Source organism: Canis lupus, chromosome 26 (genome assembly GCF_048164855.1).
Source record: "Canis lupus baileyi chromosome 26, mCanLup2.hap1, whole genome shotgun sequence".
In the NCBI taxonomy this organism is placed as follows: domain Eukaryota; kingdom Metazoa; phylum Chordata; class Mammalia; order Carnivora; family Canidae; genus Canis; species Canis lupus.
The window spans coordinates 39,727,132-39,755,054 of record NC_132863.1 but is presented as its reverse complement, the minus strand read 5'-3'; the positions used below and the strand labels follow the sequence as shown (position 1 = coordinate 39,755,054).

Genomic DNA, 27,923 nt, shown 5'->3' with positions numbered 1-27,923 from the left:
AATACCTTTCTAGACGCTCACTAGGATTGTGTGGGAGAGGGCAGGGAGCCTCCCAGACTGACTTGGGTGTTGTTACCTGGTATTTTCTGAGCAGTTGGATCATTTGACTTTTTGTAAATGGCAGTTTCTTCCTGATTCACTTTCAGTACTGGCTCTTGAGAGAAACAATTTTTTTTGTGAAGCCTTCTGTAAAGCAGACTTGTGCTCTGATGTATAGATTTACTGTTTGCACCTTGAGTTTTTTTCTTTTTTTCTTTTTTTGTTTTTAATTGAGGCTCACCTGAGCATGGTTGTCTTGTTCTCACTGAGGTGAGTTGAGGGGAACATGGAGGTGTAGAGGTAAATGATGTTCTGATGGTGGGGAGATAGGCCTTTCAGTTAGGTTTAAAGGTGCATCTAATAGAACCGCACATCATAGTTGCTTAAACACTCAAAAATTTATTTTATTGTGTGCAAAGCCTAGAAGTGAGTGATTCAGAGTACGGTGGAGCCATCAGGAATCCAGGCTCCTTCTCCCTTCCTGTTCTGCTCAAGATCCCCTCATGATCCATAATGATTGCAGGAGATGCCACCATCACATCTATGCTCCATGCAGTGAAATTCCAAGAAGAAGGAAGACAGGGCAAAAGGGGCTCGCTCCCCCACTAGGTTAGCTTCCTCTTGGGAGCCCTTCTGCAAGTTCTCCCCACACTTCTGCTTATATCTCATTGACTCCAACCTGGTCATGTGACCACTTTCATCTGCAAAGGAGGCTGAGACATGTAGACCCTTAGCTGGGCTCATTGTCACCAGAGATCATTAGGATCCTATTACTAAGGAAGGGAAAGTGAGTAATGGATAGAGGGCAAGAGGTCTCTGCCACAACAGATGACCTTGAAGAAGAAAGATACTGTAGCACCATTTTTATAATACAATTTTAAAAATTTGAGAGATGTGGTTCTTTAGTTCTTAACTGGTTTTCTCTTGCCTGTGGTCTAGGGAGATGAATGCTCAACTCGTAGATGTGGCGGGGCTTTGAGAGAGGTCCTACAGGATGCTGCTAGAGAGGAGGGCAGGAGGGGGCTCCTGTGATGATGGTCTCTGGGAACTTTTGGGATTCTTTTTTGAGAACCTGTGTGCAAAAGTCAAAACATCACAGGCCTCCCTCCTGCTCACCTGTCTTTTTCAGCGCTAAGTTTCCAGCATCTAGAACTGCGCGAGGCCCACTGTAGGCACTTTCTCTGTATTCAGTGAAAGAATAAGTGAATCTGAGCCTTGTTTCCTCATTGACAAAACCCAGATAAGTGCCTTTGACCTTCTGGCCTTTGTACCTAGAGCGTGTTCTAAGGAGCCATGAATAATAGCAGGTGCCAGGGGCCTTTAAAGTCAGTACTCAACGGACGCCTGGGTGGCTCAGTGGTTGAGTGTCTGCCTTTGGCTCAGGTCATGATCCTGGGTCCTGGGATCAAGTCCCACATTGGGGTACCTGCAGGGAGCCTGCTATTCCCTCTGCCTGTGTCTCTCATGAATAAATAAATAAAATCTTTAATAAAATGAAAATAAAGTCAGTGCTCAACACTAGGTGTTGTATGTAAGTAACGAATCACCACTGAATTCTGCTCCTGAAACCAATATTGCACTGTATGTCTGTATGTTAACTAAAAAAAAAAAAAAAAAAAAAAGACAAAGTCAGTGCTCAAAATGCTGGGCAAGGTACAGCTATTACTTTTTAATACTTTTTTTCTTAAGAACTAAGGCAATATGTGCTCATTATGAAGTGTTTATAATATATAGATTGCTCGCTTATTAATTATTATGTACCTACTGTGTGCTAGGCTCTGAGTCCAGGTGAAGAAGAAAGATAAGGTGTTCATTCCACGGAGGAAATGGATATCAAACAGGTTAAACCATCAGTACGATTATTTCAGATTGTGATGAAGCATTTTAAGGGGGAAAAGTGGGTAATAGGAGAGAAAGCCTGGGGAGGTGGTTTACTTTGTGTTGGGATCATCGAGGGGGGTTCTCTCCAGGGATGGGTTCATTTAAGTTGATATTTGAATGACCATGAGGAATCAGGCTGGTGAGACTCAGAACACTCCAGATAAAGGGAACAGTAAGTGCAAAGGCTCTGAGGCAGGAGAGCTCAGGTGTTTGAGGAAGGATGAGGAGGCCTGTGTGGCTTCCTGCGGCGCATGAGGGAAGGAGCAGGAGGAGATAAGACTAGAGAGAGAAGAAGGGATCTGATCATGCAGGACTTTGCAGGCCATAGAATTTGAATTTAATTGTTTATGCACTGGAAAACCATTGGGGGTTTCAAGTGGAGGAGTGATATTACCTGATTTGCTTTAAAAAGATCCCTCTGGCTGTTTCTAGAGGCTATTTAGGATTCGAGGAGTGGGGCAGAGCAAAAGAAAAGCAGGGAGATGACAGTGGGGTGGATGCTGTGGTCTAGACGAGAGGCAGCCGTTGGGGGACCCAGGGGAGGTGGAGAACAAGGTGAGAAGTGAAGGCTGGAGGTTTTGCCAGTTGTACTCCTGATGGACAAGGGATAGGATTCCAGTACAGGCTTCCCACAGAAACCACCCCCCACCCCCCATGAATGTCAAAGGAATTGAGGACTGGTTCCCAGTGGGGTGATTTTGACCCTCAGGGGACATAGACAATGTCCAGAGACGTTTTTTGCATCACAACTAGGGGTGGGGGGTGGTGTAGGTTCCCGGCATCTCCTGAGTGCAGGCCAGAGATGCTGCTGCCAAACATCCTATAGTGCGCAGGGCATCCCCTGCGGCAGGTCGTTGCCTGGCCCCCAAATCAAGTCAACCTTGGTCAATATGCCGAGGCTGAGAAATTCCGATTCATCAGTTGTTGGGCTTTTAAAAAATTCTTAGCCCATATCTTAAATAAATTATAGGACAATGAAAATCCTGAATGTTACCATCGGCCCAGAGGGGTCCCTGATTCTTCACGGCAGGGGTGGGTGTAATGGTTCTGCAGCGCGGCCCTCTGCTTGCGGCCCCTCCCCGTGAGGCCCTCTGCTGAATGATGAACGAATGAATGAATGAGCACAGGAGCTGCCTCCATCAAGAGATGAGTCAGAGGGGATCGGCCCCCAGCCTCCCCTCGTGTTACGAAAGCCGGGCCCCGTGCGGCCGCGCACAAGAACGGGCTCCTTGTTCCTGTATGATGTGATTTGTTGACCTGCCAGGGAGCCCCGCCTCTCCGCAGGTCACCGGCAGCGGCGGGCAGTCTCCCCGCTGTCTCGCCGCCCAGCGCGGGGCACCAGAGTGGTGCGGGGCCCTCCAAAAACCCACCCTTTGAAACGAAAGAAATTGGATCTTAAAATCCCAAAATAGTGTACGGAAAGGTACACATCACGTCTGCCTTCCCCTCTTCCCCCTGGTGGCAAAAGTGACTCAGAGGTGTTGGTCTGCATCCAGGGAGACCTGCGCTGCCTCTGGGGGCGGGGGCAGGGGCGGGGGTGTGATTGGATGGGGCTGGCTCACCTTTCCCATGGCTCTGCTGCCTTTCTAGAGTCTGCCTTTCCCCCCACCCCACTGTCCCGGGGTTCCTTCTCAGCTTTGGGCTGCTATGAAAAAGGAGGGGCCGGAGCAGATGCTTATCTCCCCTCACTCCATGCCCCTGCCTTTGGTGGAACATTGATGAGGAGCTGAGCTGCATTTGCGTTGGGTGTTATGTTGGAGTGTTCTGGGGGGCTGCCAGCAGGGCTGGGGAGATGGGATTCTTACCCCCCCCCCCCGCCGGCGTCCTTGGGGTGCTCCACGCTGCTGTGTCGGGTCCCACCAGTCAGGGGCAGGTAGGCCCACAGAATGGCCATGATGGCCAGGAGCTGCCTTGCGTCCTCAATTGTCCCCTGCAAGGGGGACTCCGTCTTCTTCCTCTTCCCTGCTTCTCCTAGAACCCAGGTCCCCCCTGCAGACAGGAGTGTGTCCCTCACTGTCAGGCCAGTGCTTGGGGTGAGAGACGCCTGGAGAAACGTTTTTGAAGCATGCTGTCCCTTCTCGTTTGGGCTTTGGGTGAACACGCTGGTGGTGGGGGGCCCTGCGTGGGCCTTGCTTCTCCCTCACCGTCTCCACCGGGTTGCCAAGTCACTGCACTTTCGGCCCAGTCTCTCCCTGTGTGGATCCCTGAGTGCTGCCTGGAGAAGAGATTGTAAACTTCATTTTTCCAGCCCAAGTTTGTCTCCTCTTTGACTTCCAGTGGACTGGACTTGGCCTGGTATAATATGTCTCTTTCACGGTGAGACACATTCCTGCAGACTGGCTCAAACGGTAGTGAATTTAGGCGGACTCCAAATGCGGAGATTCTCTTCCAGACATGAATAAGCCTCCTCTTTCAGGGTCACTGGAGGATGAATCACCCGGCAATATGTTGAGCCACATAGGAACCTGAGAATCAATCTGTTCATTTATTTACTCAGCAAATATTTATTGAACGTCTACTATATGCCGGGTGCTGCTCAAGATGCTGGGCCACAGTAATGAACAAACTGTCATTCTAGCGGCGGGGGCTGTGGGGGGAGTGGGGGCAGACAATAAGCAGAAGCATGAGGTGACACTTATCACTATAAGGAAGGAAATCAACAGGAAGCCATGATGGAGTGACAGTGGGGTGAGGGCGGGGGCTCTACTCTAGCCAGACTTCTCTGAGAAGGCCTCGAATTTAGGCTGAGACCTGAAGAATTGGAAAGAGCCAGCTGTGGGAAGATCTGGGTGGTGGTGGTGGTTGGGGGGGTATTCTGGGCTGTGAGAACAGCAAGTGCAAAGTCCCTGAGGTAGGAGCAAACTCGGGCTATTTAAGGAGCATCAAGGAGGTCCATGTGGCTGGACCAGAGTTGGGGAGATAGTGTTGGTGACACGAGCAAAGGCCAGATCGTGCAGGGTTTTGTATGCAGTGACGAGGCATTTGGGTTTTATTCTAAACATAGCTGAGGATCATTACGTTTTAGAGCTGAGAGACAGCCTTCAAGATGATTTCTTCTGAGAACTGAAACTAGAGAAGAGGAATTTACCAAAAGTCACCCAGCCACCATTGGTGGATGAGTATTAACAAGAATGGATACTTATTGAATTCTTGCTGCACACTTTAGACGTAACTCACTCGATCCTTCCGACAGCCCGGTGAGGTGCGTCATGCCTGTAGTCCCTCTTACAGATGAAGAAACTGAGTCCCGGAGAAGTCCGTAACTCCCCTGCCACAACAGAGGAAGTACCAGTGACAGGTCATGACCCCGGACAGGCTGGCTCCGGGGGCCCCACTCGCGCAGTGGCACAGAGAGAAGACCTGCAAAGTACTCATTTGGCTTTTTAAAACAAAAAACAAAAAAACCCCAAACTCCATCCGAAGGTTGACTCCAAGAAGGCTTGCATATTTTAATCCAGGACTTCCAGACTCATCTCTTAGATGACTCAGTTGCTCCTTGGCCCAGGGAGATAACTGGTCAGGATGGAGATGCTGGTGGGGAGCCACGATGGAGCTGACAGTTCTTTCGAGTGGACCAGAGGCAGGGGGTTGGGAGTGGAGGGGGTGAGTGGACCTGAGAAGGGGAAGCCCCCCCTATAGGAGGGGGCAGGGGCAGTACGGTCCAGTTCCTTTGTGCAAAGACCCCTGGAGGTGCTGGGTGGGAGACGCACACTAGGTCCGGGATCTCGTCCGCTAATGCGCCTCGCCTCTGATCTCTCCCTGGCTTCCTCGGGCTTTCCAATGTGGACATGGTAATTGGAAACAAATTTAGCATGTTTCAAAGCCATCAGGCTTCTCTTCAGGCAGCGTGCTTGCTGTGCGGTAGATACGTCTGTTTTTAATTTCCAGTGATGTGAGAAATATAGAATGACTTGATTCTTAATTTAGAATCCTGAGAGAGGGAGAGAGAGAGAGAGAGAGAGACTGTCTTGTTTTGTTTTCAAGCCTGTGCAAAATACCAAATTCTCCTTCTCCGGCTCACCATGTGATTTTAAAACGTGGCCCTATCTGTGGGCATCTGGAGTTTGCTGGTCACAGAGGTCTCCTGCCAGCTGAAGATGTGTCTGGCTGAGGGTGTCCCAGCTGGGGTTGACAAGCGGATGTGCCGCTCCTTTTTCATCACACCCCAGAGCTGCTGTCACCTCTGTTTGGGACAGGGCAGGCCAGGGACCAGTCATCCGACCAGCCGAGTCCTGCCCACGCTGAGCAGGACACAGTGGTCGCTCTGGGCCGGGAAGATAGATTGCGCTGGGGAGGAGGTGGTGTGGGCAGCATAGGGGGAGGGAAGGGTCTGGAGGGGTTGCCAGCCACTCAGACGCTCCTTGTGAGTGTTGCTCACACATCGAGCATCTGCATGGATATTTAGGCACCATAGATGCCTCAGTGGGCAAGACAGATAAGTTGATGATGCTCTCGGTGCAGGAGGCAGAAAGAAGCAAATAAATATATTGTGCGGTGCCTGGTGGCGATAATTGGCTGATGTAACGGAAGCAGGATGGATGAATGAGGAGTGGGAAGGGTATATGGGGGTGCCTGCCACATTGGGGTGGGTGGTTGGGGAAGGCCGTGCCGGTGAGGAGTCCTCTGAGGACAGGTTTGAATGAAGAGAGAAGTGAGCAGCACTGTGGATTTGGGGGAAGAACATTCCAAGCAGAGGGAACAATAAGTGGGAGGGTGTGTCTGGCCTGTGCCTGGCCTGTTTGAGGACCATCAGGCCAGTGTGGCTGGAGCAGAGGGAGTGAGGACGGTGGGCTGGAGATGGTGAAGAGAGGACCGGATCGTATAGGATCTTCTGAGTCATGTGCAAGACACAGGCTTTTTGATCTGAGTAAGATGTTGGCTGTTGGTGGCGGGGGGGGGGGGGGGGGGGAAGCGGTGGAGGGCAGGCAGGGGGAGGGCAGTGTTGAGCAGAGGAACAGGATCCCTAACTTCAGACTGTAAAGATCATTCTAGCTGCTGCGTGAAGAAGACTGTGTGGAGGGGGAGGGGGCAGGGAGGGAGCGGGTAGAGGGATGAAGGCAGGGAGACCAGGAAGGAGTCTACTGCACCAGTCCAGGCAGGAGATTGTAGAAGCTCAGACCAGGGTGGTGATAATAGGACTCGTGAAAAGCAGTTAGATTTTGGATGGATTTTGAATGTTGAGTCACCAAGACTTGCTACTCGACTGGATGTGGTGTGTGGTTTGCTTCTCTCTTGGTTGTAGGCCCCATAGCCTGAACTCAAACGGAGCCTGCTGGCACTTCGGCCTGTCTCTTTCTTTGCTGAAGGCTTCCACCTTGGACCTCCTACTCTTGAGGTTTCCTCGGGTGGGTCCTGGGTTTTGACTTTTCTCACCGGATGGGATGGCACATCGCACATGCATTGGTACCTCCATTGCTTTAGTTTTTCTTCCTTCTGGCCTTTAAAAGAAGTGTCAAGATTCACAAAGAGAAAAGTGGGGCGGGGAGGATCTCTTTCTGTGAATGAATGTTTTGGCCTTATTTTTTACATTATACATTCAGAAAAATTTTGTGTTGAGCTGTAACCAATATAATAGATTCAGGGGTGCTGCAGCCATGGGCTCTTGGGACAACCAAGCTTCTCCCTGGGAATGATAAAAATCCAGGGGATATTTTATTTTATTATTACTATTTTTAAACATTTTATTTATTCGTAAGAGACACAAAAGGAGAGGCAGAGACACAGGCAGAGGGAGAAGCAGGTTCCCTGTAGGGAGCCCAATGCAGAACTCGATTCCAGGACCCCGGGATCACGCCCTGAGCCAAAGGCAGGCACTCAACCACTAAGCCACCCAGGCATCCCTCCAATGGGCATTTTAAAAAGAGCGTCTGATTTCTGGTTTTGTATTTTATTTTAATTAATTAATTTATTTTAAAGATTTTATTTATTCATGAGAGACACAGAGAGAGAGGCAGAGACACAGGCAGAGGGAGAAGCAGGCTCCCTGCAGGTAGCTCGATGTGGGACTCAATCTTGGGACTCCAGGAGCACACCCTGAGCCAATGTCAGGCACTAAACCACCGAGACACCCAGGGATCCCCAGATTTCTGGTTTTATTTTAAATTTTACTTTGGATTCCCACACACTCCCCACCCTCACACCTACATAACACTAATAGGTATATTGGGTCTCACTGTCACAGTATATTTTGGAGATTATTTTATATCCATACATAAAAGCTTCCCTAGAGTTGCCCAGGTTGTGCACTGCACAGTGCCAAGGGATGCCATTCGTATTAACTGCCACGCAGGTTCCTAGAATACTCATTCTTTTCTGTAACAGCATCATATTGCGTCGTCCATCACCACTGACTTAACCAGTACTCTTGATGGGCCCAATCTTTTGCTATTTTAAAAAGTGTGGCACTCAGTGACCTTGTGCTTATTTTTTTCCACACATCTGCCAGGACGCCCATAGGACAGCCCACTCACCAGTAGTAGAGTTACTTCATCAAAGGGGGTGTACATTTTTAATTTTAAAAGATAACTGCAAAATTACCTGCATACTTTGGTGTGCAATTTGAATTTGGAAGGTGACTTTGCTTGCCCCAGGCCCCTGGGAAGGACCTCATCTTTGGGTTTGGAGGAGCCTAGAAAGAGGCCTCGTGACCAAAGTCTCCCTAAAATGGGGGCGACGGCATAGGGGACCGCAAGGGCCCATCATGCCATCCCAAGACATGAGGTTGTTTTTGCAAGACCCAAATCACTCGGCTTTTGGAGAAGCAAGGAAATGGCTCCATGATCTTCCTACCAAATCTCCAAAGTCTATTTGTGTGTGTCTGGGTGTGTCTGTGTGTGTAGTAGGTTTGGGCGCACCCTATTTCCACAGACTCTCCTCGTGGGTTTATGTATTTCAACCAGGTCGCTCTCTTGTCCTGTCTTTTGTGTCCGTCCACGTAGAGCAGATGAAGGAGGTGAGACCTGGATTCAAATCCCTGCTCTGCTGCTAGCTTGCTGGGGGGACCTGACCTCTCTGAGCTGAGCTTCTTCTTCTGTAAAAAGGGCACTTGAATAGCTCACAGAACTTTGTGGGGATGGACGGGGGGGCAGACATGCAGTAACTGGACAGTGAATTAGGTCTGGTAATGATGGTGAAGGAGGCAGCAAAGGAGAGTGTTACTGGGGGCCCTGCCCCACCTGGGAGCAAGGAAACTTCGGTGGGAAATAAGATTTGGGTCCTGCTCTGCAGTGGGAGTGAAGGAGGAGTTAAGGAGGATGGGGGTGGGGCGAGATTATTCCTGATGATCAGAGGCAGGGGAACACCCTGTAAGGGGCAGGGGGTTGGGGTGCTGGTAGGGGGATGTGTGCTGTGGGGAGGGGCCAGGCCACGCCTGCCCTTCAGCCAGCAGACTGGACAGGGAGTGAGGAGCCAAAGTTTCTGAAAGGTCATCCTGGCTGCAGGATGGGGAATGGGGGGCGAGGGCTGGAGGGAAGGTGGTAGTTTGGATGAAGGGGGTGGTGATGGAGGGAGGGGGTGGGTCTGAGTGCGCTTTCGGAAGTGGAATTGACAGGACTTTGAGATGGAGCCAGTAGAGGGAGGAGGCAGAGGGTGGTCCCAAGAATTAGGATTTCTGGTGAAATTACTACTGTGTGCTCACTAGGTGGGTGTGTAATGCCTGTTGGGATGCCTGAGGTGAGAGTAAAGTCATCATCTAATTTCCCTGGTGTGTGTGTGTGTCCGTGTGTGAGAGTCTGGTGTGAGTCTGTGTGTGTATGCTTGTGTGTGTGTGTGAGTCTATTTGTGTGTGACTGTGTGTGTCTGTGCATCTATGTGTGTCTGTGTGAGTCTGTGTGTTTGTGTGTGTATCTGTGTATGCGCATCTATGTATGTCTCTGTGAGTCTGTGTGCATCTATGTGTGTCTGTGTGTGAGTCTATTTGTGTGCATGTGTCTGTGTGTCCATCTGTGTGAGTGCGTGTACATCTATGTTTATCTGTGTATGCTTGTGTGTGTATCACTGTGTATGCATCTATGTGTGTCTTTGTGTCTGTATGTGTATGAGTCTGTGTGTCTGTGTCTGTGTGAGTCTATTTGTGTGTGTCTATGTGTGCGTCTATGTGTGTCTGTGTGTGTCTGTGAGTATCTGTGTCTATGTGTATGCTTGTGTGTGTCCGTGTGTGTATGTGCCTATGTGTGGAGGGTGGGGGGGCAGGTACGTTCTGCAGTTTTTGCATCCAAAACAATAAAGGCAGAGTTTGGGATCCACGCATACTTGGAGAAATCTCCTCCCTCCTGCTATGTGGCAACGGGGAATCGCAAGAAAACACCCTCACAGGCTTTTCCCTTCTTTCACAGTGAAGTCTATGAGGACGATACCAATTTCCTAATATTCCAAATTCAACAACAACAAAAAAATGCTACTTAACATTGTTAAAGTTTGATTTTAGTAAAATTCAAAACAGTTTCTTTGGCCGGTTGCCATTTTGAAAATCAATCCCACATTTTGGACTTGATGGCAATCTTCGTCCATCTGAGAGTATTTAAAAAGCTCTGAGCAGGGTTGATAGAAAAATTGTTTTCAAGGAAATGTCATTTAGGAGTTCTCATTGCAGGGTTTATCACGGGGGAAAGTTTGAACGCAGTCAGTGCCCCAAGGTAGGGGTTAAAGCTGTAGCCCATACAGAGGTTGGAAATGCCAGGGGTAGGACCCAGGGTGACGCAAGGCTGGGGGCAAAATTTAAGGCAGCACTCACTCCCGGGTGCCTACCTGGCCTTTAGACAATCCCGAGAACCAGTGCCTCCGTAAGTCACGTGGCCAGGTGCCCGGGCACCTCCCTGGCCTTGCTAGTCCCCGGGAGAGCCTCTGCAGTCATTTGAGATCGTCTCAAATAAGATTCAATGACAAGGGGAAATGGTCACACTGTATTGTTAAGTGGAAACAGTATGTAAAACAGAATCCCAAATATGTGCGCCTAGAAGAAAAGTCTGGAAGGAATATACTGAAACGCTTCCTTATTTTGAGAGAGTATTTTCTTGATAATTTATACTTTATTTTGATTTTTTTGGTATTGCCTATTTTTCCTACAATAAATGACCCGCTACTCACTTTTCCTTTGTCTTGTTATACAGTTACTATCAACGTCGATGGATGTTCTTTTATCTGTGCACCAGGGCAGTTAAATTGCTGTATTGCTGTTGCAAGTGGGTAGGGCTTGAATCTGGGGGTGGGGGGTTCTTTTTTTTTTTTTAAAGATTTTATTTATTTATTTGTGAGAGACACACGGAGAGAGGCAGAGACACAGGCGGAGGGAGAAGCAGGCTCCCTGTGGGAAGCCCAATGTGGGACTGGATGACCTGAGCCAAAGGCAGACAGACGCTCAACCACTGAGCCTCCCAGGCGTCCCAGGGGGGTGGGGGTTCTGATGGGCCTTCCCTTGAAACCCTGGGTCTCCGAGGCCTGGACACCGTGTTCGCTCCGGGTTCTTTTTGCTGAGCTGGCGGGATATACCTGCCTGTCTTAAGAGACCTACTCCAGATTCTGGCCACATCCTTGGGGTTCCACCCCAGGGGCTTTGGAACTGTAGGGTCATGAGCAGGGCCCTTAATCCTGCTGAGCCTCAGTTTTCTCATCCAAAAAAGGAGCGACCCTGCTTTCCTGCTGTGCAGATTAAATCAGCTTTGCCACTCCCTCCTCACGAACCAAACCTCACCACCCTGTGCACCAGAAACACCCCTTCTTCCTGGAACCCTGTCAGCCACCTGGGAAATGACAAGAAGCAGAACTTTCGCTCTCACCTCTGTGCAGGAAGCAGAGCCTCTTGTGCTTTGGAGACCAGCTGACCTTGAACTCATAGGTTTGCAGCAGGTGTCTGCTAAAGTCGGAAGGTGACTTTGCTTGCCCCTGGGAAAGACCTCACCTCTGGGGGAGCCTAGAAAGAGGCCTCGTGACCAAAGTCTCCCTAAAATGGGGGCAACAGGGCCTAGGGGACCTCAAGGGCCCATCATGCTATCCCAAGACATGAGGTGGTTTTTGCAAGACCCAAATCACTCGGCTTTGGAGAAGCAAGGAAATGGCTCCATGATCTTCCTACCAAATCTCCAGATGGCTGGCTGGGCTCTCCAGAATGAGCACAGCAAGCAGTCAGAGCCCTGGGGCACCTTCTACCACCTTCTCTGGGAGGGTGGGGGTGGAGGGGAAGTGTTCTTTGCATTTCATGCAAGCTGGTGAGCTTTCTTCACGGGGCCCCACCTCCTTCCAGCACTCTGTCAGAGTGGCTGTTAGCCAGCCCGCAGAGAAGACTGGAATTAGTGCCTGGGTTTGCCACCCACAGGCATGTTTCGGGTCGTTTTTCACTTTGCTAGTCTTTCACATTCATTCTTCACCTTTCCATTCAGTTCTGTAGTCTCACCTCCGTGTTTTGATTTATGTCATCCTGTGATGACAAGGAAAAGTCTCTGCTCACGGGCCCTTGCTGGGTGCTATACTCTGGGGCCCTATGAAAGTCATCTTGCGAAGCCTTTGAAGGAGCCCCAGGGAGTAGGAGGTGGTATCCCTCTCTTTCGTGATCATTTGAAACCCAGAAGGGTGGAGCCCCTGCTCCAAAGTCACACAGCTTTCAAGAAGCAGGGCTGGGATCGAACTTTAGCTGTGTCTGACCAAGAATGAAATCCTTTCCTCTTTCTGGGACACCACACCCCTGCCTGGTGCTACCTGGGGAGGGGCCACTCCCCTGGTGAGATGGGCTCTCTCTCTTCTCACCGCAGGCGTTGGTCAGGCTCTACCACGGGGCTGCTCTAGAACGCAGAGAGGAACTTATTTTATTTTATTTTATTTTATTTTATTTTATTTTATTTTATTTTATTTATTTATTTATTTATTTATTTATTTATTTATTTATTTATTTATTTATTTATTTTTGAGGCCCTTCTTTTAAAGGAACGAGAGCAATGCCTGGGCGGCCCAGTGGTTGAGCATCTGCCTTCAGCTCAGGTTGTGATCCCGGGGTCCCGGGATCGAGTCCCACATCAGGCTCCCTACATGAAGCCTGCTTCTCCTTCTGCCTGTGTCTCTGCCTCTCTGTGTGTCTCTAATGAATAAATAAATAAAATCTTTAAAAAAAAATAAAGGAATGAGCTTCTCTTTCATGAGGAGCACCATTATTTGTATTGATTTCTGGTGCCTTCCTTTCTCTTCATCCATTCCCCTCCGACTCCTCTGACACCCCTTCTTGAGCAAGGAGAACACATTTGATCTCCCACCTGAGCACGTGTTTCCTCTGAGGACCTCATCTGTGTGTCTGACCTGTAGTCCCAGCTCCCCGAGCAGCTGTGGTCACACCAGGTCATGGAGCGTGTGGTGGTTAACGGAGTGGCCTGGGAGCCTGGAATCCACATCCTAGCTCGGCCCTACACTAGCCGGGGTACCTGGACAGGCCGCCTGACCCTTGCAAGCCTCAGTGGGCCCCTCCTACCCAGTTACTTGGCCTGTGGGTGGCATGCATTTAGCTGATGCGTTGTTGGTGACCATGACCGTGAATTCAATATGTTTATTGCTCACACTGACCAAAATAAACAAGGTTCCTGCCACCAAGGTTCTTGGGCCTCGTGTTCAGGTGGGGAAGAGAGAGAGAGAGATACTAGGCAAACAAATAACTAACGAAACAAGACATTTTTTAGAATTGTCTGAAGTCACGATTCCAGTGCTATGCTCGAGAATGTTAAGTGTCCGATTCTCTGGAAAAAAAAAAAAAAAAAAAGAGCCCTGATGTGTAGCATTTGCCAGTTTTTGTGGTATAAATATCCCTACTGTGGCTGACTTCAAGTTACCAAAGTGGCATCCACTGGCTCTTAAAATTTCTAAAACTTTAACAAGTGGCTTTTTGCAAGGCCCGAGAAGCTGTTTCCAGCATTGGGTGTGGCTCGGGAAAGACCTGAAAGTATCCGAAAACAGAATGTACCAGTGGGAGAGCACTCTAGGCAGAGAAGGGGGCTGTGCACAAGCCCTGAGGTGGGGGAGAGAGCTCGGTGTACCCAGGGAACAGAAGATGGTGGGTTTTGGCAGGAACCTAATGGGGTGAAGGGAGAAGAAGTGAGACTCTGTGCTGGTGGAAGCCTCATAGACCATGGGACCAAGTTTGGATTTTTTTCTAAGGCCACAGGAAGTCTTTGGAGAGTTGTAAGCAAGAGAGTGTCTGTGTCTCATTTGCATTTTTTTTTTAAAAGGTGATTGGACTATTCTGTGAAAGGCCAGAAGGGGCCAGTTGGGGGACAGTGGTGTGTGGGCCAGTGTTCCTGCAGGGAAAGAGATAGAAGTAGTGGATTCAGGTGGATCCACAGGGATGTGGCACATTATATCTTCAGGTGTCTCCTGGATGTTCACCGTGAGTACATATACCGAGGCTGCGATTTCTTCTTCCATCCTGGGGAGGAAGAAGGAAACAGACCATCAGGGCTCGCTATCTATCCGACCTACTCCTGTCTACACTGTGCAATACTCTGTTTACTACCTCCCAATAAATCCCAGAGAGGAGGTGAGGAAATATATTTATCTTGGGTCCAAATACAAAGCACAACCAACAGAAACAAAATCTGAACTCTGACCTTCTTCCTGTGATTTTTGCAGAACAGTACACTGTTCTTCACTTTGCCTGGGGGAGAAGATAAGAAGCTCCCACTCAGGATTTCCATCTTTGCCCTTGGGCGCCTCTTGGGTGTGTATCAGACATGTAAATGCTGTGGGCCTCGGCCTGGCAGGTTTTAAAAGAGGTGTCATCTGGCTCTGCTCCACTCCCAGCCTGTCTCTGTTTGGTGTTTAGAAGGCTGTTGAGAAGAACATCTCTCTGGACAGGTGTTGTCCAGTAGAACTTGCTGATGGAAATGTTCTGTATCTGTGCCACTAGCCATCTGTGGCTCCTGAGTGCTGAAAATGTGGCTAGTGTGACCGAGAAATTGGATTTTCCATTTTCTTTAATTTTTGTATCTATTATACTGGCCGGCGTGGTTCTAGACCATGTGTAACCCCTCCCATTACCCTGGAGCCTTTGTTTCTTGGCAGTTGACTAGAGATCCTAGTTTTGTAGATCTGCAGAGAAGGGTAGGGTTTTGGAAGCTGTCACTTGTCACAGCCCCACGCCCACATGGTTTGCCAAGAATGGAACAGTGTTTTTCAGGGGGAGAGTGGCAAGATGAGACACCATCTTCAAAGTCTCAACCCAGTCCTCTTTTTCGTGTGTGTGTGTGTGTGTGTGTTTTAAAAAACTAATGTTACATTTCACAAGTTTCTAGGCATAGATTCTTCATTCATTGTAAATCAAGTGGTAGTCTTCTCTGACCACCTTCTTAACCTTAATCTCCTCCATCCCTAGAAGTGACTATGGTGTGGTCACTTTAGCATACAACCCTTTGTACCTTTTCCTATTGCATTTATATATGTATCAATGGATAGATCCCAAACATCCAGCATTAAAAAAAATAAGTTGTATTGTGTGGTATGTGTTTTTCTGCAAATTGTCATCTTTTTCAGCAGTAAGTATTAGACTTTTCTGGGTTAGTTCATTGATCTTTACTGTGTTTTTTTTTTTTTTTTTAATTGCTGGACTGTTTCCTAGCCTGGACATTTCATATTACTCAGAAGCCTACTGCTGTAGTTAATCGATTATTATTACATTTGTTTTCATAAACATTTTTGTGCATGTCTCCTAAATGCACAATATTTCTTCTAAAGGTACATAGTGAGAAATGGAATTAGCAGGTCATAGGGAATATGTATTTCTGATTATAATAGCTGCTACATAATACTCTTTAAGGGGTACCTGGCTGGCTTAGTTGGTAGAGCATTTAAGTCTTGATCTCAGGATTATACCAGCCCCACACTGGGTATAGAGATTACTAAAAAATAAAATCCTTAAAAAAATAATAACAAAATAGTTATACCCTGTTATGTCCTTATCACCTGCATGGGAGTGCCTGTGTGCCCATAGTTTCTAAAACAGGTGATTTTATTAAATACCAACATGCGTGCCAATCTAGCAGGTGAAAAATGATATCCCATAGTTATGTAATTTGCGTGTTCCTGTTTATAAGTCAGATTGAACATCTTTTCCACACTAATGGCCATTTGTTTTTCTGTGAATTGCCTGTTCAAATTTCTTGCTCATTTTTAATTTTTTTTAATAAATTTTTATTTATTTATGATAGTCACACACAGAGAGAGAGAGAGAGAGGCAGAGACACAGGCAGAGGGAGAAGCAGGTTCCATGCACCGGGAGCCCGACGTGGGATTCAATCCCGGGTCTCCAGGATCGCGCCCTGGGCCAAAGGCAGGCGCCAAACCGCTGCGCCACCCAGGGATCCCTTCTTGCTCATTTTTATGTGGGATAATTTTGTTAATTCATTCAGTAAATGTGTACCAGAACACCTACCATGTACCAAGCAGCATTCTAGGTGCTAGGGATGTTGTGGCAAGTAAAATAAATAGACATGCCTGCCTTTGAAGAGATGGTTGTAGGAGAAAGACCTGGGCTCCTGGGTGGCTCAGTTGGATAAGTGTTCAACTCTTGATTTTGGCTCAGGTCATGATCTCGGGGTTGTGAGATTGAGTTCCATGTCAGGCTCCATGCTGGGCATGGAGCTTGCTTCAGATTCTGTCTCTCCCTCTCTCACCGGCCCTCTCCCCTTCTCATGTGCACACACTCTCTCGAAAGAAAGAAGAAAGAAAGAAAGAAAGAAAGAAAGAAAGAAAGAAAGAAAGAAAGAAAGAAAGAAAGAAAGAAAGAAAGAAAGAAAAGAAAAGAAAGACCTAACCAAAAGGAATCAAAGAAATATATAATAATATTAGATGGGATAAAAAGAAGGAAGAGGAGATAGAGAAGAAGGAAGGAGATAGTCCTACCCACTGAGGGTAAGACTCAATTTTAAGTAGGATGGCCAGGAATCTTGTCCTTTACTTATTCATTTGTAGGCATTCTTTATGTATTTGTGTACTAATCCTTTGCCTATTCTATGTTACCCACATTTTCTTCCAGTCTTTAATTTTCTTTTGACTCAGATGATGGTACTTTTGCCTTGCTCTCTCTCCCTCTTTCTTTCTTTTTCTTTTTTTTTAATTAAAAAATATAACTTGTTAATGATTTTAATTAAAAAAAACTTATAATTAAAAAATATATTCATATAAAAAGTGTGAGTTCCTTCTTCTGATCTTCCCAGGCAACCATTGTCAAGAGCTCTTGTTTACCTTTCCTGATTATTTTCTATCTTCACCACCATGTGACATTCTCCCACCACCCTACTGACAACACCGAGCTCTGGGAGTTTCTGGCTGTTTCCTCATAAATGCAGCTCTGATCTACTACATTCTTCCTCATGGTTGTTTAATATTCCAATTAAGAGAGGATCTCTGTAATTTGTTTAAGCAGCCCTTCTGGTTGGACCTCAAGGTTACTTCCAGTTCTCCATTCCTCTAGATGATGCAGCAATCCTGTGCTCTTTCTGCTGCCCATGAGCTTCTCAGATCTTGGTGGGACTACACCCAGCAACACCCTACATACCAAAGGTGCTATAATAATCTGATTTTTGTTTTCTCCCCCACAGCTCCATGGCTACATGGAAAACAAGCCCCTGGGTCTTCAGATCTTCATTGGGACAGCTGATGAGCGGATCCTTAAGCCCCATGCCTTCTACCAGGTGCACCGGATCACAGGAAAAACCGTCACTACCACCAGCTATGAGAAGATTGTGGGCAACACCAAAGTCCTGGAGATCCCTCTGGAGCCAAAAAACAACATGAGGGCGACGTAAGGGCTGTGGGCCAAGGGTGATGGGTCTTTACGGGGAAGCAAGTGGGGCCAAGTGGCAGGGATTTGGGACAGGGGACTCTGAAGTTGGTGGAAGAAACCATGGATGGTTCTTCCCACTCTGTGATGGACCCTTAAAGATTTGTTTAAAAAGTGTCAGGAGGAGAACACATATATCTTTGGATTGTCTCATTTGGGATGAGGCTAAATTTATTGACCTTTAAAAATGTGTTTGGCCTAAAGAAAATTATTAAATGATGATGCGGAAAGGCTGAAACCCACAAAGCAATAGCAATATAGCTAAAATTTGGGAGACATTGCACCCATGTATTGGTGTTAAAACAAACTCTTTATTAGAAAATAATATCAAACTTCCAAACCACGAGAATTTTACAAAGAACTCCTGTCTCCTGTTCACTCACATTTGTCCATCACGAACGTTTTCCAACTTGCTTTATTATTCCCTTCACTCTTCGGCTTTTCCTGAGCTGTTTGAGAGTTAGTTGCAAACACAGTGACTTTTTTACATTTAGATGCCTGAGTATGCATTTCCTCAGTACAAGACTGCGTTCCTTCGTAACCACAGTACATTTATCAAATTAAAGATCCTTAATGTTGATACACCACTCTTTATCTACTGAATAATCTATAATCAATTTGACCAGTTGCATATTTGGGTTTCTCAGATAATGTTGAGAGTAGAAAAACTGGCAGGAAAAAATCTCCCTGGAGAAGTAATTTCCACTAGGGAATTTCGCTCATGACTTTGGAAGTGTTTTACCCCCAACTGGGCATCAGCTCCTGGATGAAATATTTATCAATGGACTGCAGCCACCGCCCTTCCCCGTCCACCATAGCTGGTGGTATTATTTTGGTTAACTGAGTAAGGTGGTTTTATGGGTGATCTCTTCTCTTCACTGAGATGGTCAGTTCTAAATGGGGTTCTCCACCTCCTGGCAGCATTGATTGTGCGGGAATCCTGAAGCTTAGGAACGCCGATATCGAGCTGCGGAAGGGTGAGACGGACATTGGCAGGAAGAACACGCGGGTGCGGCTGGTCTTCCGAGTGCACATCCCAGAGTCCAGCGGGAGGATCGTCTCCCTGCAGACAGCATCTAACCCCATCGAGTGCTGTAAGTTGGGCTTTGGGCAGGGTCAGCCTCTGCAAAGTGTACTGTATGTGACAGTCCACCCTGGGCAAGGTGCCCAGCAAGAGTACCCCAGACCCACAAGTGTCCACAGGGGGCCCAGGAGGACCATAGGGCCCAGAGACAGAGCACATGTAACGATTTCTTTCTGCTTCTGTTTACTTGTGGAAGGTTCTGTGGTCTCACAGGAAATTAAAAAAATAATACAGCTAATGAGTAGCCTACAGCTTTGTTTAGAAGATTTGAAATGTATAAATGATTTGGTCTTTAAAAAGGTTGATGCAGTAGGAGTGAGTTCACTGTACACAGCGTCCTCGTTTTCTTTTCCTGGCCTCTCATTTCAGTCAGAAGGGTCTCCCAGTGGCTCTCGCTTATTGAGCGGTGACGCTGCTGGTCACAGTGCTGAGCACTCAGCACTCGATAGCTCGTGGAATCTTCACAGCAGTCTTTGGCAATGGCTGGTACCATGATGCTCGTTTTACAGAAGAGGTGGGAGAGAGCTGAAGGGTTGGCTAACTTGTCCCAGCAGGGCTGGGATTTGAACAGGGAAAGATGCCCAAACAAAAGTGCAGAGTAATCTTAGAATAATCCAGTGTGCAATGGCCGAGACCTGCTGTGTGGAAGGGCCCCGAGCAGAAACTGGCTCAGTTCTCATTAGGCTTTGAAAGAAGCTGCTTTGAGCTCATTCATGGGGACTCGAGGCAAGTTTTGTAGTTGTTTTTTGCAGTCGGACATGGCAAAACTTATTGTCTGCTTAGGGTTTGAGAGTTCGCAAATCATTTGCCAAAGCATAAAAAAGAAAAAGTAAACGTTGCGGAAACCAAAGCTGTTTATATGATTTTTTTAGTCTCTTCTAAGAGTATTTTTTATGTTGTTACAGTCGTGTTCTGTATTCAATTATGTCTCAGGATTCTTTTTCCTTTTTGCTGGACATTTTACCGTAACTTGGTGTCACAGAAATCTGCTGCCGGCAGAGGCCAGGGGGGTCACGTGGAGGAGCGGAGTGGCTTTTGGTGGGTAGCAGTAGGGAGTGGTGGAGACCAGGGAGCAGAAGGATATGTTCCCCACCTAAACGGGCTGCCTTTATGCTACCCCAGCCAATATTTCCACGCGGGCATGTAGACTAGAGGCGGCCAGATCCTCTGACTTTGTCAGACAAACCAAAAATCTCCTGATTTTTAAAAAACAGTAACAAATTCAAACTACTGTGTGGATCAGAGGAAATCTTCATGTGGCTTTGATTAATCAGAGGTAGTCTTAATCAGACATTAATGAGTAAAGCAAAAGCATGAATATCTTATGCAGAGAGGGTTGAGGACGTCTGGCCCTCAGGACTAGAAGCCAAGGAGGAGAGAGCGTGGGCCCTCTTTGGGAGTGAAGCCAGAACTTGGTCTTGGTTGGTCTTTGGAAAAGGATGAAGGGGCCCTGTGATTTCTTCCAGCCTTGCAAGTCACGATGTGGATTAGACTGAACGCAGTGGTGAGCTTATCCTCTGATGTTAGATGAGAAAGACCCAATAGCAGACAACAAGGGAAAACAAGTGTTGAAAACTTCAGCGCAGAAACATTGGAATTCCCCTCTTCTACCCAGCAGACCCCACCCCTGTCCCCTGAGTGCTAGTCATGGTGGCTGCCCTACTCCACTGTTGGTTTTGAACATCTCGAGATGTTTTGGGAAGGAAACTCAGGCTCTTCCTCAGTAATTTGGGGGATTTTGAGAAGATAAGGTCTCCTCTTTCTGGCAAGTGAGTCACATTACAGGATGGGGCTGTGGTTTGTAGTAAGGTGGGGAGCAGGAGGCCTCAGGAGAGAACACATGCCGGAGCCCCTGTCCCTCTCCATCTTGGGTCCCTGAGGTCAATGTGTCTCCTGTTGAGCTGAGACTTTAAGGATCACCATTGAACCATGTACAGCTCCGGTAAGGTCTTCAGGGTGTTATAAAGTTGTTTGACAACCTTGCACATAGGGTTTTTTCCCTCTATTTGGCTGATTCAGCTACCTCCCTTTGACAGATAAGGAAACAGACTTTCTTGGTAGAGTGATTCACTCATTTTTACTCAGTAGGTAGCAGAGCCAGAGTCTCCAGCTTTTCAGTTCTATGAAATACCTTCTTAAGGTTTCTAGAACACCACCATTTCTTGCAGTTCCAGACTAAACGACCAGTTGGTTGGTTGCTCTCTCTCTCTCTCTTAGAATCTTCTGTCATTTTTATTGCCTTCTGTGTCCTATTTGCCTAGACCGGTGCCTGATAGTTCTACACGTATTTATTGACTAATGGACTTACCGTATGATCCTTAGGGAGATGTTCAATAAATATTTATTGACAGTCTGTAGCCTGTGTTGACAGAGTATTTGTACAATAAATATTTATTGACTGGTTGACTTAGTGTATACCCTGTGGGGAAGGTGAGTTGGTAAGAAAAACACTCCATGGGCTGGTACTTATTTGCAAGGCTAGCTTACTTACTTCAGAGGGGCCACTTATGTAATAATGTCTTGGGGATCAAGGGTAAGCTCTCAGATTCTAGCGAAAGACCAAAACAAAAAAAAAAAAAAAAAAGAAAAACAAAAACAAAAACCCCAAAACCAAACTTGAACAAACTACTGAAGGCCACTCTTTGGAAAGTGACTAATTTGCTAGAAAAGTCAATTCCTTACATTTATTTATTCACAGGTCAGCATGTCACAGGTCAACTCTCCCCTTTGCGCAGACAGGCAATCCATGTCTTTCTATATCCACACTACTTCTCTGTTTCTATGAGATCCTTTGGTATGGCCAAGGACATACTTTTAGGTCCCTCCCGTGGTTGTCAGCAGAGCCAAATTTTTTTTTAAGATTTTATTTATTTATTCATGAGAGACACAGGCAGAGGGAGAAGCAGGTTCCCTGTGGGGAGCCCGATGGGGGACTTGATCCCAGGATCATGCCCTGAGCCGAAGGGGGATGCTCAACCATTGAGCCACCCAGGTGCCCCAGCAGAGCCTATTTTGAAGCTTCTCCAGTCTCCCTGGCTCTAGGTACCTCCCACTTCTCTGAGGACATGGGAGAGATCTGGGGGAACACCCTGGTCTTCCCCGATGGCAAACACACACTTGGCTCGCAGGGCCGGTGCCTTCCCTCCTCCGGAGCCTTGAGATGGGACAGTTCTCCTTTCCTCAGGGCTCCTCTGTGTTCTCAGCTTCAACTGCTAGTTCCTTGTGGTGCTTGAGCCCTTGGGTCCCTCTTGTAGGACTTCCTTAGGACTGGCATGCCTGGATGTGCCAGACAGGGAGGCTTACAATGGCAGACATCTGTTCTCTCAGGGTCCTGGAGGCCAGAGCCCGGAATCAGGGTGTCAGGGTTGTTCCTTCTGGAAGCTCCTCCTTGGAGCCCAGCAGTCTCACACTCCTCGGCTTATGGGGGCATCACTCTCATCTCTGCCTCCTGTTCACATGCCCCTCTCCTCCCTGTGTCCTTGTCCATCTCCTATAAGGACATTCTTATGAGATTCGAGGCCCTCGCTGCTCCTGTGTGATCTGCCCTCCATCCTTAATTTATTTACACCTTCAAAGACCGTATTTCCAAATACAGTGGGGTTCTGGGTGGCTGGAAGGTTTTGGCTGGGGCTCTGTTCAACCCAGGAAACTGCCTCAGCTGCATTCCTTCTCTGTCACTCAGTTCCCAAACCCACTAGGATCTTTCTCTGACTTCTTTCTTGGCTTTTGCCCATCCTGTCCCCTCCATCCAGAACACTGGTTCAAACTTGGCTGCATGTTGGAGTCACCTGGGGAGTTCTTAAAAAAACAGTATGGTGCCCAAACCCCACCCAGAGATGGCAAGTCTGCTGGTCAGTGGTGGGGTCTGTGCATGGAGACTTTTATTTTATTTTTTGAAGATTTTACTCATTTATTCATGAGAGACACACAGAGAGAGGCTGAGACACAGGGAGAAGCAGGCTCACCGTGGGGAACCCAATGTGGGACTTGATCCCAGGACCCTGGGATCATGCTCTGAGCTGAAGGCAGATGCTCAACCACTGAGCCCCCCAGGTGCCCCACAGGGAGACTTTTAAGTGGAGATCGACGGTGGTTCTGCTGTGAGAAGCATGAGGCCCTCTGACCCCTCCCACCCTCTAGTCACTGGGTTCACTACTCGTCATCCAAGGCTGCTCTTCACTTGGCCCCTCAAGAAGGATGCTTGCCTTGACCCCACGGGGCATGGGGCCCCCACGGCTGTGCTGACAACCCAGTTTACTTACCAGTCTCTCTCATGTAAGGATGGAGACCAGAGGGTGTCAGCCAGGGCCTGGCACAGAGCAACTATCTCTAGAATGTTTGTTTTAAAAAAAGAAATAGTGAAAACAAGCATTTCCAGGCCTCCTGGGGGAGAGAAAGGCAGCGAGGGGACGGAGTGGGGCTCTCCACAGGTGCAGAGGCCTTGTCCCGTGAGAACCTCCCTGTGGATTTTCTTCCTGCCCCGAAGGGGCCTCTCTGTCAATCGAGTTTCAAAAAGCACCAAAAGCAGTTTTCCACTAAGTCTTACCTGCTCCCAGCACAGGATGGAAATTCGCTTTGCTCCTTCTGCAGGAACTGGGGAGTGGGTATATGATGGGGACCAGAACGTGGATTTTCTCACCAGCTCTTTTCATTCTCTCCCATTTGGTGACATAACTGTGTTTTACTAAGGTATAATTAAGATGCAAGAAATGGTGCAGACTGCAAGTCTTCAGCTGAATGATTTTTGACAATTCACGGTACCTGGGTGACCACAGCTCGAAACGAGACACAGGACATTTCCTTCCCTCCTGGAAGGGCCCTCGTACCCCGTCAGCCAGCACCTCCTCCCCAGTCGCGCACACAGGCAACCGCTGTTCTGATTCCTATCACCGTAGCTTAGCTTTCCCCGTTCTGGAACTTCATGTAATGGAATTATACAGCATGTACTCTTGTGTCTGGCGGTTTCTGCTCAGCACGGTGGTTTTGAGATCCATTGCTATTATCGTGTGATTTGATAGTCTATTCTTTTTTCTTGCCAAACACTATTCAATTGTGTGACTATAATGCTCGTTTATTTACCATTCATAGACATTTGGCTTGCAGGCGGGGTTTGGGTGCTGTGGAGAAGGCTGCCACGAACCTTCTCGTTCCGGGTCTTTTGTGGACAAATGCTTTCACTGCTCCCAGGTGAATACCTGGGAATGGATTTGCTGCTTCACGGGTGGAAAGATATGTTCCAGCTTATGTATTTTCTAAATCATTTTATACTCTGTGCAAGAGTGCATGGGAGTTCCATTTGCACCACATCCTCACTGGTGTTGGATTTTTTTTTTTTAAGATTTTATTTATTTATTCATGAGAGACACACAGAGAGATGCTCAACCACTGAGCCACCCAGGTGTCCCTGGTGTTGGATTTTGCCAGTCTTTCTATTAGTAGCCATTACAGAGAGCCTGAACTGTACCTCTTTATGCATAACTTGCATTTCTCCAGTGACCCAGGATGCTGGACTCCAGTTTGTGTGCTTATTGGCTGTTTCCATGTCTTTAGTGAAGTGTCCGTTCAAAGCTTTTGCCCATTTTCTGTTGGGTTACTCATATTTTTATTGTTATTACGCAGCAGTTGTTTGTGTACTGTGGATAGGAGTCTTTTGTCAATGTATGTGTTATGACGATTTTCCCCAGTCTGTGGCTTTCCTATTTATTTTCTTAACGAGCATCGCTGTTTTATTTTGATGAAGCCCTAATTTATCATTTTCTTTTCCTTTGGGATTAGTGCTCTTTGCATTCCCCCAACAAATCTCTAGCTGTCTGAAGGAAGCAAAGGTATTATCTTATGTTTTCTTTTAGAAGCTTTTTGATTCTGGCTTTTAGGCTTAGGGCTATACTCCATCTGAGGCTAATTTTTGTGTAGGGTGTGAGGTAGGGTCGAGGTCCATGGTTCACCATCTGGAAATCTGCTTCTTTCATATGCCCTTTTCTGAAAGCAAGAGCTTAGAAAACCCATCTGTGTTCTTTCCCTCATCAGTGTTCCTTCATTGCTCCATTTCAGTCTCCTCGGCAGGCAATCATGCAGGGTTGCTTCAGGAAAGACCTTAGACTCAGTGGGACCACTCTGGCATATTCCCTCCTTTGCTTCATGAAGCAAGGCTGCTTAACTTGTCTACCTGCTTCTGCCAGAAGCCGGGAGGACCCACATAATTCCTGTGGGCTTTTTAACGTGGATTTTTCCACTTAGAAATATATTTGGAGTGCATGATATACTGTTCTAGGCACTAGGGATGAAACAGTGATCAAAACAAAGTCTTGGCCCTCATGGAGGTCACATTCTAGTAGGGAAAACCAACAATAAACAAGTAATGAAAACCATCATTTCACACAGCTAAGCATGATGATGAAAATAACAAGGACCATGTGTTGGTGACTTGGGGGCAGGGAGCAGCAGGGTTGCGTGTACTGATCAGGAGAGACCTCTTGGAAGAAGTTTCATATTAACCTGGGACTGAGTAGTTGGGGAGCATGGCCTAGTGGAAGGATACAGTAAGTGCAAGGGCCCTGAGGCAGGCATGAGCGCTGGGTCTTCAGGAAAAAGAAGAGCAGCTAGGGAGGCTGTGTGGAGTGAAGAGGGGTCAGGAGAGACCTGAGATGAAGCTGAGAACTTGGATTTTATTTGAAATGAAACAGTAAGTCTTGAGTTCTAAGTAGAGGACTGACATGATGGGATCTATGTTTTCAAATTTGTTTAGCACAGTGCCAGGTACAGAGTAGATGTTAGTAAGACCAAATGAAGGTAGAAGGGAGACAACAGGACCCAGCAGGGAAGAGGTAAAGGAAAAGGAAAAATGATCAGTCACTTACTGTGAGTCAAGCACGTTCTGTGTTGCTGTTGGCTCATCAAAAACACTGCGAACTCAGTGTGTGTTCCCATTTCACAGCTGGGAAAACTGAAGAACAGAGAAGTTAAATAAATTGCCTGTGGTCACACAGCTAGCAAGGGACCAAACCAGCATGACACCCACATTGTGCTGGGTCTCAGGACACCAACGTGGAGGTGTATCACCAGTAACAGATTAATTTGGGCTGCAACCCAAGATTGGCATCTCACATAAACCAGAGATCAGCTCAGCAACCCTCATAGGCCTGTGGATGCCCTCCCACCCATGGCAATAGATTGTCTCTCCTGAGCTCCCGTAGCAGTAAATCTTGAGTGAAATTTGGGCATTAGGCAGAGAGTGGGTAGGCCAGACCTTTGTCGGCCCCTGCTTTCCAAGGAGACTTCTGAGCCAAGAAGCCACCTTTCAGAAACACCAGAAACCTCCATGATGGGGAGAAGCAGTTTAGGCTGGTGTTTAGGTCTGGGCCTGGGTTCAAAACCTGCCTCTGCCACTTAGTAGCTATATAGTCCCAGGAAGTTACTTAAAACTCTGTGCCTCAGTTTCCTCATCCGTAAAATGGGGATAGTAGTCATGCTTATCTCTTGGCACTTGTGGGGGGCTAAATGTGTGTGTGTGTGTGTATCATACAGTAGGTGCCAGTTGAGATCACACTAGGATAACCCAAATGCCTCTCCTGTGGTATGTCTCACACATGCTTGTTTACAGCCCTTCCCATGGCTCTACAGAGCAGCTTTGCGTACACCTCTGACTGCCACTCTGTCACTGCCAAGAGACCATAGCCTAGGCAGCAATAGCAGGTGTGGGTGTTTTAACAATCGTTAATTGTTTCAGGCGAGCTAGCACCAAGCAGTACACCGTACTGCTGACAAGGGACCTGGATGGTTATCTGGCCAGTGGAGTGGGTCGGCCAGGTGGCGAATGTAGGTTTAGGGGAAGGGGCCCAGGATTGAGGTGGCTTCCGTGCTGATTGATACGGTTATCTGACCAAAGGTTATGGCCCCTTACTGAGCTAGTTATGCAGCGGCTGGGAAGGCAAAACCAACCTGATTGAAAGGTCAAAGTTGCCCATGGCTCTCACATGTATTGACTTGTTTCTAGCCTCTTCATGGCCTTGCAAGGCTCACCTTAAAGACTTGCTCAATTCATTCATTCAGAAGCATTTATTGACAGGTGCCAGTGAGTGTTTGAGGCATGAAATGCTGCCTTCTTGGAGCTTTTCTTCTAGTGGATTGAGGTTCAGAAGCATTTTGTGATTTGCTGCAGCCACACTGCTGGCAAGGAGAGGGGCAGAGCTTGGGGTGACATCCATGTCCTTTGATGAAAGGGTCCAAGCTGCCTGGGTCCCTCAGTGACTAGAAAGCTCATCAGTCAGTCGAATGGAGACTCATGCCGCCCTCAGGAAGGGTCTTGTTATAATGGAGATATATGGGAATATCCTGAAGAGGCCGCCTGTTAGCACATTGGAATGGGAGAGTAATATCTGAGCAAGCAAGAAAGGTCATGGTGCCCACTGTGGCCCTTAGTGCTTTGTGGGTTCAGTGCGATGACATATACCGGCCCTGCAGGGTACATGTTACTTTTGCATGTGAGAAAGCCCCAGGAGGCCCAGAGTTAGAAGGTGGTCACATGCACTGCAGGCTCCATGTATTTGTGCAGACCGGACCCCACTCCTGTGGGGTGAAAGCTGAAAGGTCTCTCACGGAGGTGAACCCCACACTCGGGGAGGATTGCTGTCCCACCTCCCGCTTCCCCGGGAATACTCGGGAATCTCCAGGGCAGGGGCTGAGGGACCTATGGGGTGGGTCTCAGGCGAGGCCTGAGTCAGCACTGGATTCTGAGCTGGGCCAGGCTCACAGCCAAGGATGACAGCCTGATGTAGCGAGGAGAAGGATGTACAGCAGCTGGAGCGCCGTGGCCAGGGGTGGTCAGTGCTCAAGCCAGGATGAGACTGATGGGAGGCCCCCCCTTGCCTGGGCTGGCTGGCAGCTGTACTGGGAAAGCCTTTACTCAAAAGGGGCCCCTCAGGGTAGATAGAGTCCCACAGTCTAGGTTCAGATTCTGCTTGTCTGCCTTACTTAGCTGTGAGCTCTCCAGCATACTGCTTTTCCTCTGGGAAATGCCGTGCCCCCAACACCAAGACGGGAATAATTCTCACTTAGTGGTCTCATGAAGTTTAGCAGCAAAAATAAATGTAAACAACATTCATTGAGCCTGAC

The 27,923-nt window shown here is 47.7% G+C and overlaps 1 protein-coding gene across 4 annotated transcripts in view; it reads left to right on the top strand.

Annotated features, from left to right (window-relative positions):
• The window catches only part of NFATC2 (nuclear factor of activated T cells 2), a 144,729-nt gene that overhangs the window by 47,216 nt on the left and 69,590 nt on the right, over nucleotides 1-27,923 (top strand). For all 4 annotated transcript variants that reach the window (XM_072801447.1, XM_072801444.1, XM_072801446.1 and 1 more), the window contains exons 4-5: nucleotides 17,487-17,689; nucleotides 18,650-18,822. In XM_072801447.1, coding sequence (XP_072657548.1) covers nucleotides 17,487-17,689; nucleotides 18,650-18,822 — 376 coding nt within the window. The remainder of the gene's footprint in view (nucleotides 1-17,486; nucleotides 17,690-18,649; nucleotides 18,823-27,923) is intronic.